The sequence below is a fragment of the Podarcis vaucheri genome (genome assembly GCF_965113315.1).
Source record: "Podarcis vaucheri genome assembly, chromosome: 1".
Lineage (NCBI taxonomy): Eukaryota > Metazoa > Chordata > Lepidosauria > Squamata > Lacertidae > Podarcis > Podarcis vaucheri.
Window position 1 is genome coordinate 55,309,254 of NC_138759.1, and position 14,653 is coordinate 55,323,906.

At 41.0% G+C, this 14,653-nt stretch overlaps 1 protein-coding gene across 3 annotated transcripts in view; it reads right to left on the reverse strand.

Annotated features, from left to right (window-relative positions):
- The window catches only part of TTC17 (tetratricopeptide repeat domain 17), a 58,481-nt gene that overhangs the window by 12,498 nt on the left and 31,330 nt on the right, over positions 1-14,653 (reverse strand). For all 3 annotated transcript variants that reach the window (XM_082223925.1, XM_082223926.1, XM_082223927.1), the window contains exons 17-19: positions 4,258-4,428; positions 1,220-1,476; positions 24-189 (exon numbers count right to left, since the gene is read on the reverse strand). In XM_082223925.1, the coding sequence (XP_082080051.1) occupies positions 24-189; positions 1,220-1,476; positions 4,258-4,428 (594 nt within the window). The remainder of the gene's footprint in view (positions 1-23; positions 190-1,219; positions 1,477-4,257; positions 4,429-14,653) is intronic.

The window sequence follows — 14,653 nt, forward strand, 5'->3', positions numbered from 1 at the left end:
AATAAAAATAAAAATATATATACCTGGTGGTCCTGGGGAGGGTATTTTTGGCCCACTGATCTCCAATGCCATTTGGTAAAGGTTATCATTTTCTCCATTTACTCCCTCCTCTCCATTTTTTCCTGCTGGCTCTTGTGGATCTAGGTTTTCTGTTTTGGGTTTCTTTACACGTTTTACTTGGAATGTTATCTGTCAAAGAAAAAAAAAACATCATGAGGGTTAGCAACCAAATATATCAGGCGTGCTGTTGAGAATAAAGAGATAGCTGGCTTTCGGTGGTCTGAGTTGATTTCAAGGACGATTTCCAGACAGTTTCTCTTTTCCATGGATCTCCTGGCCCTCCTCCTTCTGATTGCATTTCATTCATCAAATTGCGCAAGTATATAAAAATAATTCACTTAACACAAGGTTGGGCAACAATTCAGCACTGAAGACCACGCTTGCAAGAGATAATCAACACTGCATGGAGAGAGTCTCATGGGTGAGATAGAGAAGTCTGCAGGGCCACTGGGTCTGTGGGTCGTCACCCCTGTCATAGGACTAACATGGTGAGGGTAAAGAGGACCATAGGGTGAGTATTCACTTAAATTTTACTCACAGAAGACCTACTGAAACTAATGGAAAACTAATGCAGTCATGTTTATAACATTTTATAACAACTGACAATTACAATTGATAAACATCAATGAAAACACACATTAGTACAGCTGAGAAACATGGAAATAATATACTATATATTATATACATCAAGCAACAATAAGGTCTAATAAGGAATGCTATATTCAAAATACAATTTGCTCTGTGATTGACTTATTGGAATGCTGAAGCAAAATGATCATTACAGACTCAGAGGAGCAAACAGGGAGGGACTATATAATGGACTATGTTTCTAGCCACTTGATATAAACTACAGGAACTAACGGGCAGAGAATGTAACCGATACAGAATTTGAGTAATGTGTTCTGAAGGTTTGGCCCCCTTGTCATGGACTTTGAAGAAGCACGAACTCGGGATGAAAGGAAGAAATGAGCTAAGAGGGAGCCATGTCTGGCAAATCCTCACCGTGATCAATTACCACCCAGAAACCTATGTCCCATGGGACACACCTTGTGTGAATGTTATCTCATGTGATTATCAGGATGCCTGAGCAAGGCTATAGATAACCCAGAGACACTGTACAAGAAATACACAGCTTGAACTTGCTGATGGGAGTTCTTACCCATTCAGTTTCGTCATCGTCATCATCTCCACAATCTCCAAAGCAAGAGCTGGGAAGTCCGTCCTGAGAACCTTTCTTGAGGACACGGATCCCCTGCAAGTCCATCCGATGGCCTTTCACTTCCAGGGCCCCCTCAAAGGCTTCAAGGGGCCACGAATTTTCAAACTCGTCAACCAATGCCAACATTTCTTCGGACATCTGAGCATCTCCCAAACTCTCCACTTCTTCTGAACCATTGCTTTCGGCAATGACGGTGCCTGCAAAGGGGGAGCAACAAAATAAATCACTCGGATCAAAAGCTGTATTATAATTAGGGTTACATGCCAGACAGGATAACATCACACTTCTGCTTTTGCTTATGACTAAAACTAATCCATAAGCTTTCCTTGCCATACATTACAGCCTATATATGTTGAAAAGTCAAGTCACAATATCCGAGACATTATGGAAGATTACATATTAATTACAACAACAACAACAACAATAATAAAAATAAATTTTATTTATATCCCGCCCTCCCCAGCCGAAGCCGGGCTCAGGGCGGCTAACAACAATCAAATAATCAAACAGTAAAATAGTCACACAATCTAAAAATATTTCATTATAAAAATTAATTAAAATCAAATTGATGGCAACCAATTAAGCAAAATTCTGTGCAGGTTGCCAGAGGAGGGAGTCAGGCTGCACCCTGACCAAAGGCCTGGCGGAACAACTCTGTCTTGCAGGCCCTGCGGAAAGATGATGTGGTGTGAAAGGCATGGTGTGAAAGGCATGACTGTGTGAACCTATCCTTGTTGCAAGACCATTCAACAGAAGAGTTGTTTTGCATAAGGATCCAATGCTTAAGAACTGATTAAAACTTTCAGCACTATGATATTCTCAACCCACCCATATTCTGTTTTTGTCTGAAACCAAGACTATGGGAATCAATTTAACACATAGGTTTTTTTTTAATGATATAAATGCAGGCTGATGGTAATAAAACCTCTAAGCGGTTTATCATAAATATTAATAAATATTAATAAAAGTTTAAGTAATTAAAAACACTTAAAAGTTCATTGAAACCAATAGTAAACTAAAGAGGGATTAAAACACAGCAGCACCTTTGTGTCTGGCTAGACTTGCTTAAAGAAAGATGTTTTAGCAGGTACTGAAAAGAGTAAAGTGAAAGAGCCTGCCTGATGTCAGTAAGTGATGGGTTCCAAAGTATAGGTGTTGCTACGCTAAAAGATCTATTTCTTACAACTTGTCACTTTGGACTGAAAAGGACTGATCTTTTAAAGCCCTCTCATTAAATTGTTTGTTGGTTTGAAAGCAATAATTTGAATAGCTCTCGGTAGCGACCCTGCTTGGAAAGTTTACATTGTAAGGACAGATCTAAAATGCTTGACTGGCACAAGCATCATTTCTTTCCACTGTATTTTCCAGGAATGAGTATTCTTAGGCAATCAAAATTATTTTTTGATTGCTAATTTTTCAAAATCAGACAATATTCTGTTATCTGGAAAATACCCTTTCCCATATTGGGGGGGGGGGAACTATCCAACCTGAAGAGCTCAGGACCTAAAAGGTATTAAAAATGTATTCAACTCATAATTCAAGCTCTCAAGGCACCATGCAGGCGATTCCATTAAGTTCCTCTAAAAAATGTCTCTGGTGAAGCTATCATTCAAGAGGCAAAATACATCAAAAGCAGCTGCATGCTTCTCTTAATGAAATCTGCACGAAGTTCCCATTAGTTGAAGGGAGCAGCAGTTCCCAGAAACTGGAGCATTTCACTAAGTCATGTAAAGTGAGGGGATTACACACAGGGATTGTTCACAGAAAAACTCCTGCTGGCATGACAAGAAGGAAATTCTGTGGACTTGCCCTTCCACCGAGCAGAGAATGGTAAGGACAATGCACATTGCCTCAGTATGATGTGCCAGCTGCAGAAAGTGCAAATTGCTCATTTGTACAATTGGAGAGAGGAGCAGGCAGTTGCTTGGCTCTGTTCACATGACTGAGATATGGAGTGCACCTTTTGTGCCCTGATCTGAATCAATTCCCTTTTACTTCCTATTTTTGTTTTGGGATATTGACTCAGAAATAATTAGCGAGTGTGACTTCCTATTAGGAAGCCTCATATTAATGAAAGAGGATGAATTTGGGTAGAGGGTATCAGGCAAGCATCCTATGTACCTACAAAGGCATGATCACTAAATGGGAGTCCCCAGAGTTTACTTGTAGTATGTCTCTAAACTGTGATTGCTGAGAGCTTAACAAGAGGAGTAGGGCACTTGTTGATCTCCCAGAAGCATGTGGTATGGTGGGCTACTATTAGAAAGAGGGTGCAGGACCAGACGGACCTCTGTTCTATGTGAGGATGGATCTTCATCTAATCTAATCAAGGATCCCATTTTATCACAAACTGCACATGCGCTCTCAGAGCAATGTGACACCATTGGCATGTCTGACAGATGGGAAAGTCCTTTAACAATGGAATTAAACTACAATCCTATGCAATCAAGCAATATCTCTCTACTTTCCCTAATCGTTCTGCAATCAAATTGTATGTAGCTCAGGGAAGCCTGACTTATACATGACATGGACCATAGGCAAGGATGTGTTCTTTTGGTGCTCTACTATTTTTTTAAGCACCCAACAGGTGCGGTGACTTATTTTGTGGTCTAGGCAGGTATGCCATGGACAAATGAACCAGCAGATATGGTAAGTGCATTTAAACATATGCATTTCCGTGCAAGGGATTTATCTGTAGCCTGCTCTGCTAAGATGGTCAAGGGTGTAGGTACAGCAGAGATGGCCAACTTCAACATTAAGGTCCTTGTATCCTTAATGGTTGTATCAAAGTGGGAAGTTTCAAACTGCTGCAGAGAAGCTGCACACAATGAAATTCCTTCTCTCATACATTTATCAACGCTAATAATGAAAAAGGGGGGCTTTCCAAATTTAGAGAGGTACAAAGTAACAACTGCTCTGAAAAAGAAGAAAAGACTCAACCCCCCTTTGCTGTGTTCACTATTCCAATATTCACTTACTTTCTAAAGTCAAAGAGGATGACTCTGTTGTGGAACTGTGAAGAAGATCTGTGGAATCGTCATCAGTCACTGCCACAAGATTTTCTTCCATGGATATGATCTCAGAATCGGGCTTGTCAAGGTACTTCTGCTTGGTATGGCTGTTGCCTTGGCTCTTCTCATGACAGTGGCCTGTGAAACACAGAGACATGACTCCCTTAGGCCAAGCCGCTATAATCATCTGAATTACTGATACACACAAATGGTCTACAAACAAGGATGATCATGTACAATGCTTTGGAAATTAATGGCAGTCATTAAGTGACACACTTTCCGAAGTATCTCACCTTGTCAATCACAGATGGGAAGAGGGGCACTTGGAAGGGCTACGGAATAGAAAATCAACAAGTGCAAAAGGAAGAGGGAGAACGACGGCAAGAATAAAAATATGGAATGCATTTTTATTTAGAAACCAACCCTACCGACAGTGCCCTAAGTCCTACAACATCATAGTTGAAACAGAACTGAGTGGGGGACAAAAACCATGTTCCTTGATGTGCACACACGGAAGGGAGGACAGGACACCCACCCCAAACTCTAGCCAAGCTTTGAAAGCTTCCTGAGACTCTGAACATACATACACAGAATTCATTATGTTAGACTACACAGAGAGCACAATGATTTTCCTGCTCGCTCTTTCTTTCTGCTGCAGTATGAAGGCTGGGTCCTATTCTTGAAAATCCTGTTATTTGACTCTCACTTGGTTTCTTCTGGGTTGATTTTGATGGCTAAGTTCATATACTGCTCTGTCTCTCTTTCTCTTTAACTGATACAAATCTGCTCAGGAAAGCCTTACAATGTAAGTTTATAGGTAAGAGTTGTGAAATAAAGTGATACCTTGGCTCTCGAACTTTATCCGTTTCAGGAGTCCGTTCGACTCCCAAACCATTCGAAAACTGAGGTGTGGCTTCCGACTGGCTGCAGGAGATTCCTGCACTCAAGCGGAAGCCGCATTTCACGTTTGGCTTCTGAAAAACATTTGCAAACCGGAACACTTACTTCCAGGTTTGCAGTTTTTGGGAGCTGATTTGTTCGGGAGCCAAGCTGTTCGAGTACCAAGGTACCACTGTAAATATCTCCTCAAGCCACATAATCCATGGTAATGTTGAATAAAATTCACAAATCAAAAAACTGAGACTTTCAGCCCCACACAGACTTTTGTTCCTCCTTTTCCACGAGTCAAGATTAAACCAGTTTCCTGTTTCTGCCAAACCATAGTTAATGATTTTGGAACAAGTCAAGTGAACTTCAAATGGTTTACAAACAAACAAGTATGCATGTGCAACCAGATCAATGAAAACGTTTGTGAACTAGTCATACTGGGAACATGCTCAGCTGCTAAAATGCAATTTTAGGTTTGGGTATCCATTGCTCCAAGTGAAATATGAGAAAGTAAGAAGGCTCAGGATCTCACATAAATAAGGCCAGACTTTTGTTACTTAGGGAGAGGCCAAAACGAAACAGAGCAAGCTCTAAAGGACATGTAGCCTCAATAAGAATCTCCCTCTTTAATCTGCTGGTGAGTGGTATTCTATTCAGTAACAGAATGAAGATGATAACCAAAATTATTTTACAATGTAGGCTAATGACAGAGTAGCACAAGCAGCTAAACTTCACACACTTGTAAAGCATCTGCTATACAATTACATTTGTCTTTGTCATCTCTCCCTGGTCTCACCACTGCACCTCCCTCCCCTCTCCCAACTCATCTCTCACACACACCCATTAAAATTTAATTGGTTTCATCTTTTAAAATCTGCTTTATGCAGCCTCATGTATAATTCATCAGAGATAGTGAGCACAGGACCACAACACGGAAATGCGGCCTTTTTGGTGACATCTGATCCAGACTACATTGTGAGATGCCCTTCAGCATAATGAACCTTGGATACTTTAGCATTCCAAAAAAATAAATAAGAGGATGCTATGGAAAAGCCTTATGGTGCATGCGTGTGTTTATATACCCCCACACCCACACTAAAAAGAACACTGTGGAGAAGAGATGAGGGAAGGACAAAATGGGAAAAGAATGAAATTCTAGAATAATATGCTTGTTAAGCTAGCACCATCTTTTTTATTCGTTTTAAAAAGATTAGATCAGGGGTGAGGTGACCAACTCCCAAGAGACTGCGATCTACTCACAGAGTTAAAAACTGGCAGTGATCTACCCCCTTTTTGGGGGTTTGGGTCAAAGTCTACCTGTTGGACATGCCTGGACTAGATGATGGCACACACCATTTTTAGAAGATGAAACCCTGCTATATAGTGGACACTCGGGTTGCGAACGTGATCCGTGCAGGATATATGTTCACAACCCACAGTGAACTGCACACATGCTGGTTGTGATTCGGTGCTTCTGCGCATGTGCAAAATGCGATTTAGCGCTTCTGCGCATACGCAACCACCGAAACCCGGAAGTAACCCGTCCTGGCACTTCCGGGTTTCGGCGGTCCATAACCCGAAAAAACGCAACCTGAAGCAGCTGTAACCCAAGGTATGACTGTACTAAGAAAGCCAAGGAACCTACTTTACTTTACAGAAGTAAAGCAGTTTTACTTTTACAGAAAAAGCAGTTGGAGTATTGAAAACCAGTAGCAGCACTCAAAGAGCCACTTTTCGATCTAACGTCTAACACGGAAAGATCTCAGATGCTGGAAGTCTTGACACCACTTGCCAGTGTGTAACGGCATCAAGTGGGGGAAATAATAGAAAATGGCACTGCTTTGGAGGACTTCTAGTTGAACAGAAGTGGGGAACCCTTTGCAGCCTGATAGCTGTGCTCCCTTCATAGGCACCTTGCAGGGTGGGCAGGGCCATGGGCAAAAATGGGTGGGCCAATAGGAGCAACTCTGACTTCTGCACGAAGTCTACAATCCAGCCCAACAAAAGTCAGAGTTTCTACACGTCTCCAACTCTGTATTGTCCATCCAGCCAAGCAAGAAGCCCTGTCACATTCCAGGCAAGCAAAAGCACTTGAGAAGGGCATGGAGGCATTTGGTTCCTTACTTCTCTATTAGAAGATCATCAGCTGAACAGGCGCCAATGTACACCATAATATTGTTGAAATCAGGGCAACTGCAATTTTGATTAGCTATAATTGATATGTCCAAGTTGTAGGTGGTTTCCTCTCAACAATGGTAAGGCTTCAATTTATATAATACGTTTTAATTTAACATTATAAAGTAACCACAGAAATGACAAAGAAAGCAACATAGATAGTAAAGCAGTAAGGATGCTAGACATGTTCTTTGGTGAAAAAAGGTTGAAGGATCTGGGCAAGCACATTCTAGAGAAAACTAGCATTCAGAGGCATATGGCCTCTTGACAGCGGTGGTAGAACATAGCCTTTGATAGTGTCATCCTCCAGGCATTTGTCCAATCCTCTTTTAAAACCACCCGAGCTGATGGCCACCACTACCTCCGGTGGAAGCAAATTCCATAGTTTATAACTATACAGTATGTGGAAGGAGTGCTTTCTTTCATCTGTCCTGAATTCAACTACATTGGATGTCCCTCAGTTCTAGTGTAATGAGAGAGGGGGAGAAACTTATTTCTATCCACTTTTTCAACACACAGCATAATTTTATATACCTCTATCATGCATCCTCTTATTCAAATTTTTTCCAATACCAACTTAAGAAACTGCTGTCTAGTGTCTACTTGAAGATCTCCCAGAGAAGGATCTCCCCCCCGCATGTATAAGTGTCAAACTATTTTGACCATGAAGAAGTTTCTCTTAATGTTCAACCAAAGTATATCCTCCTGCGACTTTATGGAAGCTCAAAAAGAAGAGTCCTAATCAGGATGTCAAATGTCCATGGAGTAGGAACCCAGCGCTCTCCACAGCTCCCTGTCCATCTCTCATGGTGGTAATATGCACCAGCCCCCCTACTGTTCTGCTATTCCTGCGATAGGGGATCTCTAGCTTGTGACTCCAATTAGGCCTGGCAGGGGTCCTAATTCATGCCATGCTACAATGGAAAAATAGATCACCTGATGTCATGATGACACCTGGTGACTGATAGTTGAGTAGTCCTGCCCTTCTGTTAAAGCTACCCATAGGGGAGCTCAGAGTCTAGCCATTCCCCATCCTGTTGGTATTTCTAGTCCTTGTGTACTTTTCTTCCACTCCCCCATTCAATCCCAAACAAGACATCAGTAACTTAAATCCTGGAAGCAGAATCATACTAATTTACTTGACCATGGTTCTTTGGCTACACTACTGTGAATGCAATAATGGAATGAATGGAAGTTTGATTGATACCACATACTTTGATCCAATATATTATTATACGAACAAAACTAATTTAGTTGATGCTGTAATATGTAGTTCATTATCAATATACATTTCAGGAAGCGGACGTCCTCATCTATATTGATAATAAACTAGTTATATAACAAACCAGTGCACATTTGCTTTTAACTAGGGTGTTCTCACCCTAACATTGTATGTAAATATAGAAACAGGTTGATCCTATTAACATATAGGACAAACTGTAACAAAACATTTATTACTCCAATATAACTTAATTACTTTTAAATGTTACAGTTGTGACATTTCTTTTTTGCATTAGAAAATCAGCAGCAGCAGCAAGGCACATAGCCCAATGTCTGACCAATTGCATAATGGGCTCTGTTCCCAGCAACGATAGTGCTAAAAATTACCCTTATGAAATATAAACCACCACTAAATAAATCATGAAAAGAAAAAAAACAGGGCGAACGTCTGTCTGCTAAATTTGAACACAACGTGGCACAAAAGGGACACACGTACATAAACCCACCTCCCCAGAGAATTCAGTGGGATGGCTGACAACCCCACAGCCCCTTTAAAAATGCACAATTGATCTATGAATAATGGGGCGGCAGCTATCGTAAAAGCCACCATACCCTAACCCTTGTCCTCCCTCGTCAATGGTTACAACAGGATTTTTCTCCCTGTGACGTGGATAGAGACCACAGCGTGTTCTCAGCCCTGTCTGGGAATGAGGCCCAACATGGAAGATGGTTTCTAAATTTAACTCTCCAACATCGTCAGCAGATAAGAAAGACTAGGAAATGCTATTTGCAATGCCTCTCAGGGTACTCTGATGCTACATATAGAGCAGCAGGCTAAGCAGTGGTGTGGCCTGAATTTCAATTAGTGCCTCAAATATAACTTGACGTCCTTTAGAAGACAGGGGAGGGTGAAACACACAGACCGTTAGAATGGCGATGGCACGTTCTCGGAAAACTTCTTTGGTTTTTGTATTACAGTTTCTCGTATGCATTTCTGTTTTTTCTCTTTCCAGAATAAAATATTATCTATGCCCACAACCTTTCTTGTATGGAGAACCCCCCATCTTCAGCCATTATCTTCCTAAATACAGGCATACCTTGGAGATATTGCAGAACACTGCAAGAAAGCGACTATCGCAATAAAACAAGTAACACAATATTTTTTGTTTCCCGGTGTATATTAAAGTTATGTTTACCCTATTAAGCCAGGCCCCCTGGCTGCAGGGGCAGGATGGGAAAACCAGTAGCCAGCTCTACTTCTGTGGCCAGAAGAGGGGCAGCAATGGGGGGGGGGGCTTCCTTCCCCTGGAAGCAGCCGGGCTGCTTGCAACTGCACCCGCAATCTCATAAAGAGCAATATTTGTGAACCGCAATAAGGCAAAGCGCAATAAAATGAGGTGGGGGTCTATGGCTCTATATTTATGTAAACCAATTCTATCTATCCACTGCTGTTTAGAGCAAGCCAGAACGATAGTAGATACATTAACATTGATTTCAATGGCTGTAAACCATGACTTGGCCCGAGTCCAACCCAACATTCCTTGTTTTTAGGGTAAAATATCTGCTCAGTACTATTTCTCTTAAAACACCCAAGCAGCACACCTGAAAATGTTCCTGAGCCATGGCCACAGGACCGGAAAAACTCATCTAAGAGAGAAAAAGACAACTTCTTGAAAGCTGCATTAATGGATCTTTTAGTGTTAAGGCAGATGGGTAACCTGTTCAATAATACAGACCCACCTCTAGGAATGTCTCATGTGATGGAAGACTGCCACTAATGTGCATTATAGTTATATTTTTTTAAGCAATAGATTTGCCTCTCATTTTCATAAATGTAATCAATCTGGCCTGCAGCATTATTTTAGGATTGTCACACCTAGAAGTGTAAAACTTCAAATCTTGAAAAGTATTGCTAAATAAACTGATGAGCTGAAAGCAAAGTAAATTTGATCTTCTTTCTACTTGCCTTTTTTGTGATTCAGCAGCACTTCTTGTATCTTCAAATTCATCTACGTGGCCAGGAGGGCCACATTTCATAGTGGCTCAGAGAGAAACTTTAATAGCAAATTTGATGCACAAAAGCAAAATACACTCCAAAGTTTCACGAAATTCACTGGAACTTATTCCTAAATGTGCATCATGTAGCAACCACAGACACTTTTGTTTTGTCAGATTTGGTTTCATTATATATTTCTAACAAGAGTCCCGCTCATGGCAAGTTCCCTTGTGGCTGACTGTGGCTGGATAGCACCTGCTGCATGGGAATCCCAGAAACACAATTTTAGCTGGTAGGTGATCAGATTGTTTTCCAAAAGAATGCCTATGATAGCAGATAGCTTCCACATGCTAGATGTGTTTTTCCTACCTTCTTACTCTAAGAAAGCAACTGAAAACTCTCTCATGAAGATGCTTTTAGGGATTCCCCCACTTGGCTTCTACCTATTATCTTGTCCTTTCACTATTTTCCCTTAAAGAAATGGTTTACTATTTATGATGTTATTATACTTATGTTATTATACTGTGTACTAAACTTGATACAAGCTTTAAATAATATCTAGTAAGGTATAGATTCTTACATTTTTCTGAGTAACAGAACATCTATTCTGAGAGAACCCTTACTCTATATACAGTGGTACCTCGGAAGTTGAATAGAATCCGTTCTGGAAGTCCGTTCGACTTCCAAAACATTTGGAAACCAAGGTGTGGCTTCCAATTGGCTGCAGAAAGCTCCTGCAGCCGTATGGAAGCCCCGTCGGATGTTCGGGTTCCAAAGAACATTCGCAAACCAGAACACTCACTTCTGGGTTTGTGGCGTTTGGGAACCAGCACCTAATTTTTTAAGACATTATTGTGTTGCTAACTGTAGCTCACTAGCATCTACCCAAATAATATGATCCTGTTCTTCTTGTCCAAACTGGAAAAAACAGGATTATAAATTACAATTTCTCGCCAGAACTTTGGGAAATCTTACTTTTCTAAAAGAATGTTTGAAGGTTCTTCAAAGCCTCATATGTGGTGTGGGAGATGTAAAATTGATAAGATACTAGTCTAAAAATAGCTTCCTCCCATGTAAGATGCTAGTCTGCCCCATTCTAAAAGCTGGTTAATACTGTATAAATTCTCCCAGTATAGCTCTGGAGAAAACAACACCAAAAGGAAACTACCTAAGGAGCTTATTCCAAAAAGCTCATAGAAGAAATACGTTCTGCTAAATGGAAATGTGATACCTTATGCCACAACAGGGCATCAGAAAACACAGCATTTTCAGAAAGCACAGTATAGATGCTGCTTAAAGAAACACGTATGTAGCGTGGGAATAGTCAGATGAAATGAGAAAATGTATATAGGATAGGGAATGAACAGGAGCTTCATAATAAGAAAAAAGCTAAGAAAAACCAGAACTGAAATGCTACAGAATGAGAATCACCATGTATGGGCGCATAGACACAAAGTCCAAGCCAACCTTCTTCAACCTGGTTCCTTCCAGATGTTTTGGACTTCAACTTCCTCCATTCTTGACCGTTAGCAATGCTGGCTGGGGCTGATGGGAGCTGTGACCAAGTTGGAGAAAGCTGTCCTAAAGAATGTAGAGGAAGCCACCATCATGGCAGATGAAAGAGGGAGGCGTGAGCATATCACCGAAGTTAATTTTTGAAAGTCCGTCTGGGACCATCCAGGGTAATCGCCCAAATAATAGCACTTGATATTCATGTTAATAAAGGAAAGTAGGTACCTCAAGGACTGGAAGTCAGAAACAGTTACTGTGGTTGAACATTTATTTTGGCCTACCAAACTTTTCTCCAACCTGTTGTCCTCTAGATGTTTTGGAGAACACTTCTATAAACCCTGACCATTATTTGGCCATGGCGGCTGTTGTCCAAAACACCTGGAGGGCATGAGAATTGTCTAACTCAAGCAAATTTAAGGCTCTAACCCTACAGTTGCTTTACTGGGAACAGAACTTATTTTTGAATAAGCATGTATGTAATTGCATTATAACCCTTTAACAACCTTTCTGTGAAACACTTAAGTGAAAAGGAAAAGGTGGCAAACACTGCGACACCTAGGATATACTCTAAATCCACTTACAAGGGAGTAAGTCCCACTGAACATGGAGTCACTTGTAAGTAAATACTGTATGTATATGATTGCATTATTAGGCCTGATACACACACACACAGGATTTTTAACCCTGGTGAAAACTATTTTTATTATGACATATTTGGAGCAGATCTGGTGACCATTAATTTTTGTTGTGTAATTCTGTACCTGGGACAGGTAGTGTCTAAGGGGCAAAGCCCAGGCTGTGCCTAATTGCTATTCTTATGTTATTTGAGAAATAAATTTATTTATTTATCTCAGATAAAAATCACTCATTATCACACTGCTAAACCAGCAGTGAAGAAGTAGGATCTATTGCTACTGAAGCCCTTTCATTCTTCCACCTTTATAGTAAGAAGCAAAAAGTAATGGGAGTGTACAGGCATACCGTGGAGATATTGCAAGTTTGGTTCCAGACCACCGCAATAAAGCAAGTCACACTTTTTATTTTGTTTCTTGGTGCATATACAAGTTATGTTTACATGATACTGTAGTCTATTAAGCCACACACCCCGCAGCTGCAGGCGTGGGGGGAAACCTAGCTCCAGCTCCAGACCCTAGCCAGTTCTACTTCTGTGGCCAGAAGATGGATGGCAGGGGCAGGGCAAGGCTTCCTTCCCCTGGAAGCAGCCAGAATGCTTGCAGCTACACTATGTCTTTGTAAGAAGCAATCATCTGCCAAGCGCAATAAAGCAAGGTATGCCTGTACAACATGCCATCCCATTTCTGCACCATGGTCAGTTCAATTAGTAGTATGCTGAAGAGTTGTGCTCAGAGAGATGGTAATTCATCAATGTGATTAACTCCCACCCCATATCTAACTGGCGCAGCAACAAGTACCATAGTGGTGATACTCAACTACCCTGGGTATTTAGTTGTGTATTAATACTGAACCTTAATCTGGATGCGTTCAAGATTACCGGACTTGTGTTCCACAAAGTAATGGCTTTCCATTAAATAGGAGTTAGCACCAGTTAGGTGTGGAATGCAAGCAAACCCTACATGTAGGTTTTATTTATTTGATTACGTGGCACAAAACTTCACTACACCAATGCTGCACTATCTACTTTTTGTGTATCAGTGGTGGAGCATATGCATTACATGTTGTATATGCCAGTTTCAATCCCTGGGATTTCTAGATAGGACTGGGAAAGATCCCTGGTTCAATCCCTGGAGAGCTATTGCCAGTCAAGGTAGACTGGCATTCCCCAACCGGGGCCCTCCAGATGTTTTGAACTTCATCCACCATCATCCCTGCCCCATGTTCACGCAGGCTGGGACCAGCAGGAGTTGTAGCCCATCTGGGGGGGGGGCACCAAGCATGGGAAGGGTGGCATCCACAATAAGAAGCTAGATGCACTCAGTCATGTTCTGGGTGTCCCTGTGCTTCAGATATGCTCAAATATTTTTCACAGGTTTGATTCCTACAAGGAGGTTTTTTCTTTTCTTTTTGAGCCCATTAAAGGGGGGGGGGGTGAGAGAGAGAACACAGAACAATGATCATCAGACATCCTGGCAAATTCCTGGTTTCTTCTTTTCACTTTCCCTTTTTTTCAATCCCGCAATAAAATAAAAAAATAAAAAATCAAGTGTCAGAAGCTGGAGTCATTAGAATGTTTATTTCACATTCTAAAAATAACAACAAAAGAAATGTCCACACCATTTCTCATGTTCAAATGTCTAATGTTCTCACATTAGCAGGGGATAGACAAGATGGCCTGAAGTGTTGCCCACCTTTGTAGTCTATAAAAGAAAGGAACACAGCACATGAAGAGCAAGAGAGAGAGAACAATGTAAATATGGAAGCTTCCAATATTGAATCCATGTTTTGTCCACTTTCCCACTGGTAGATCTTGATTTATTTATTTTTCTGAGAGTTATTAATAGTTATGAACAGAGGGAAGAAATATAATCCTTATAAACCCAGATTAGTGCCAAATTGGGAACCACATTGGGACCATCATTCTTATGAACAGAG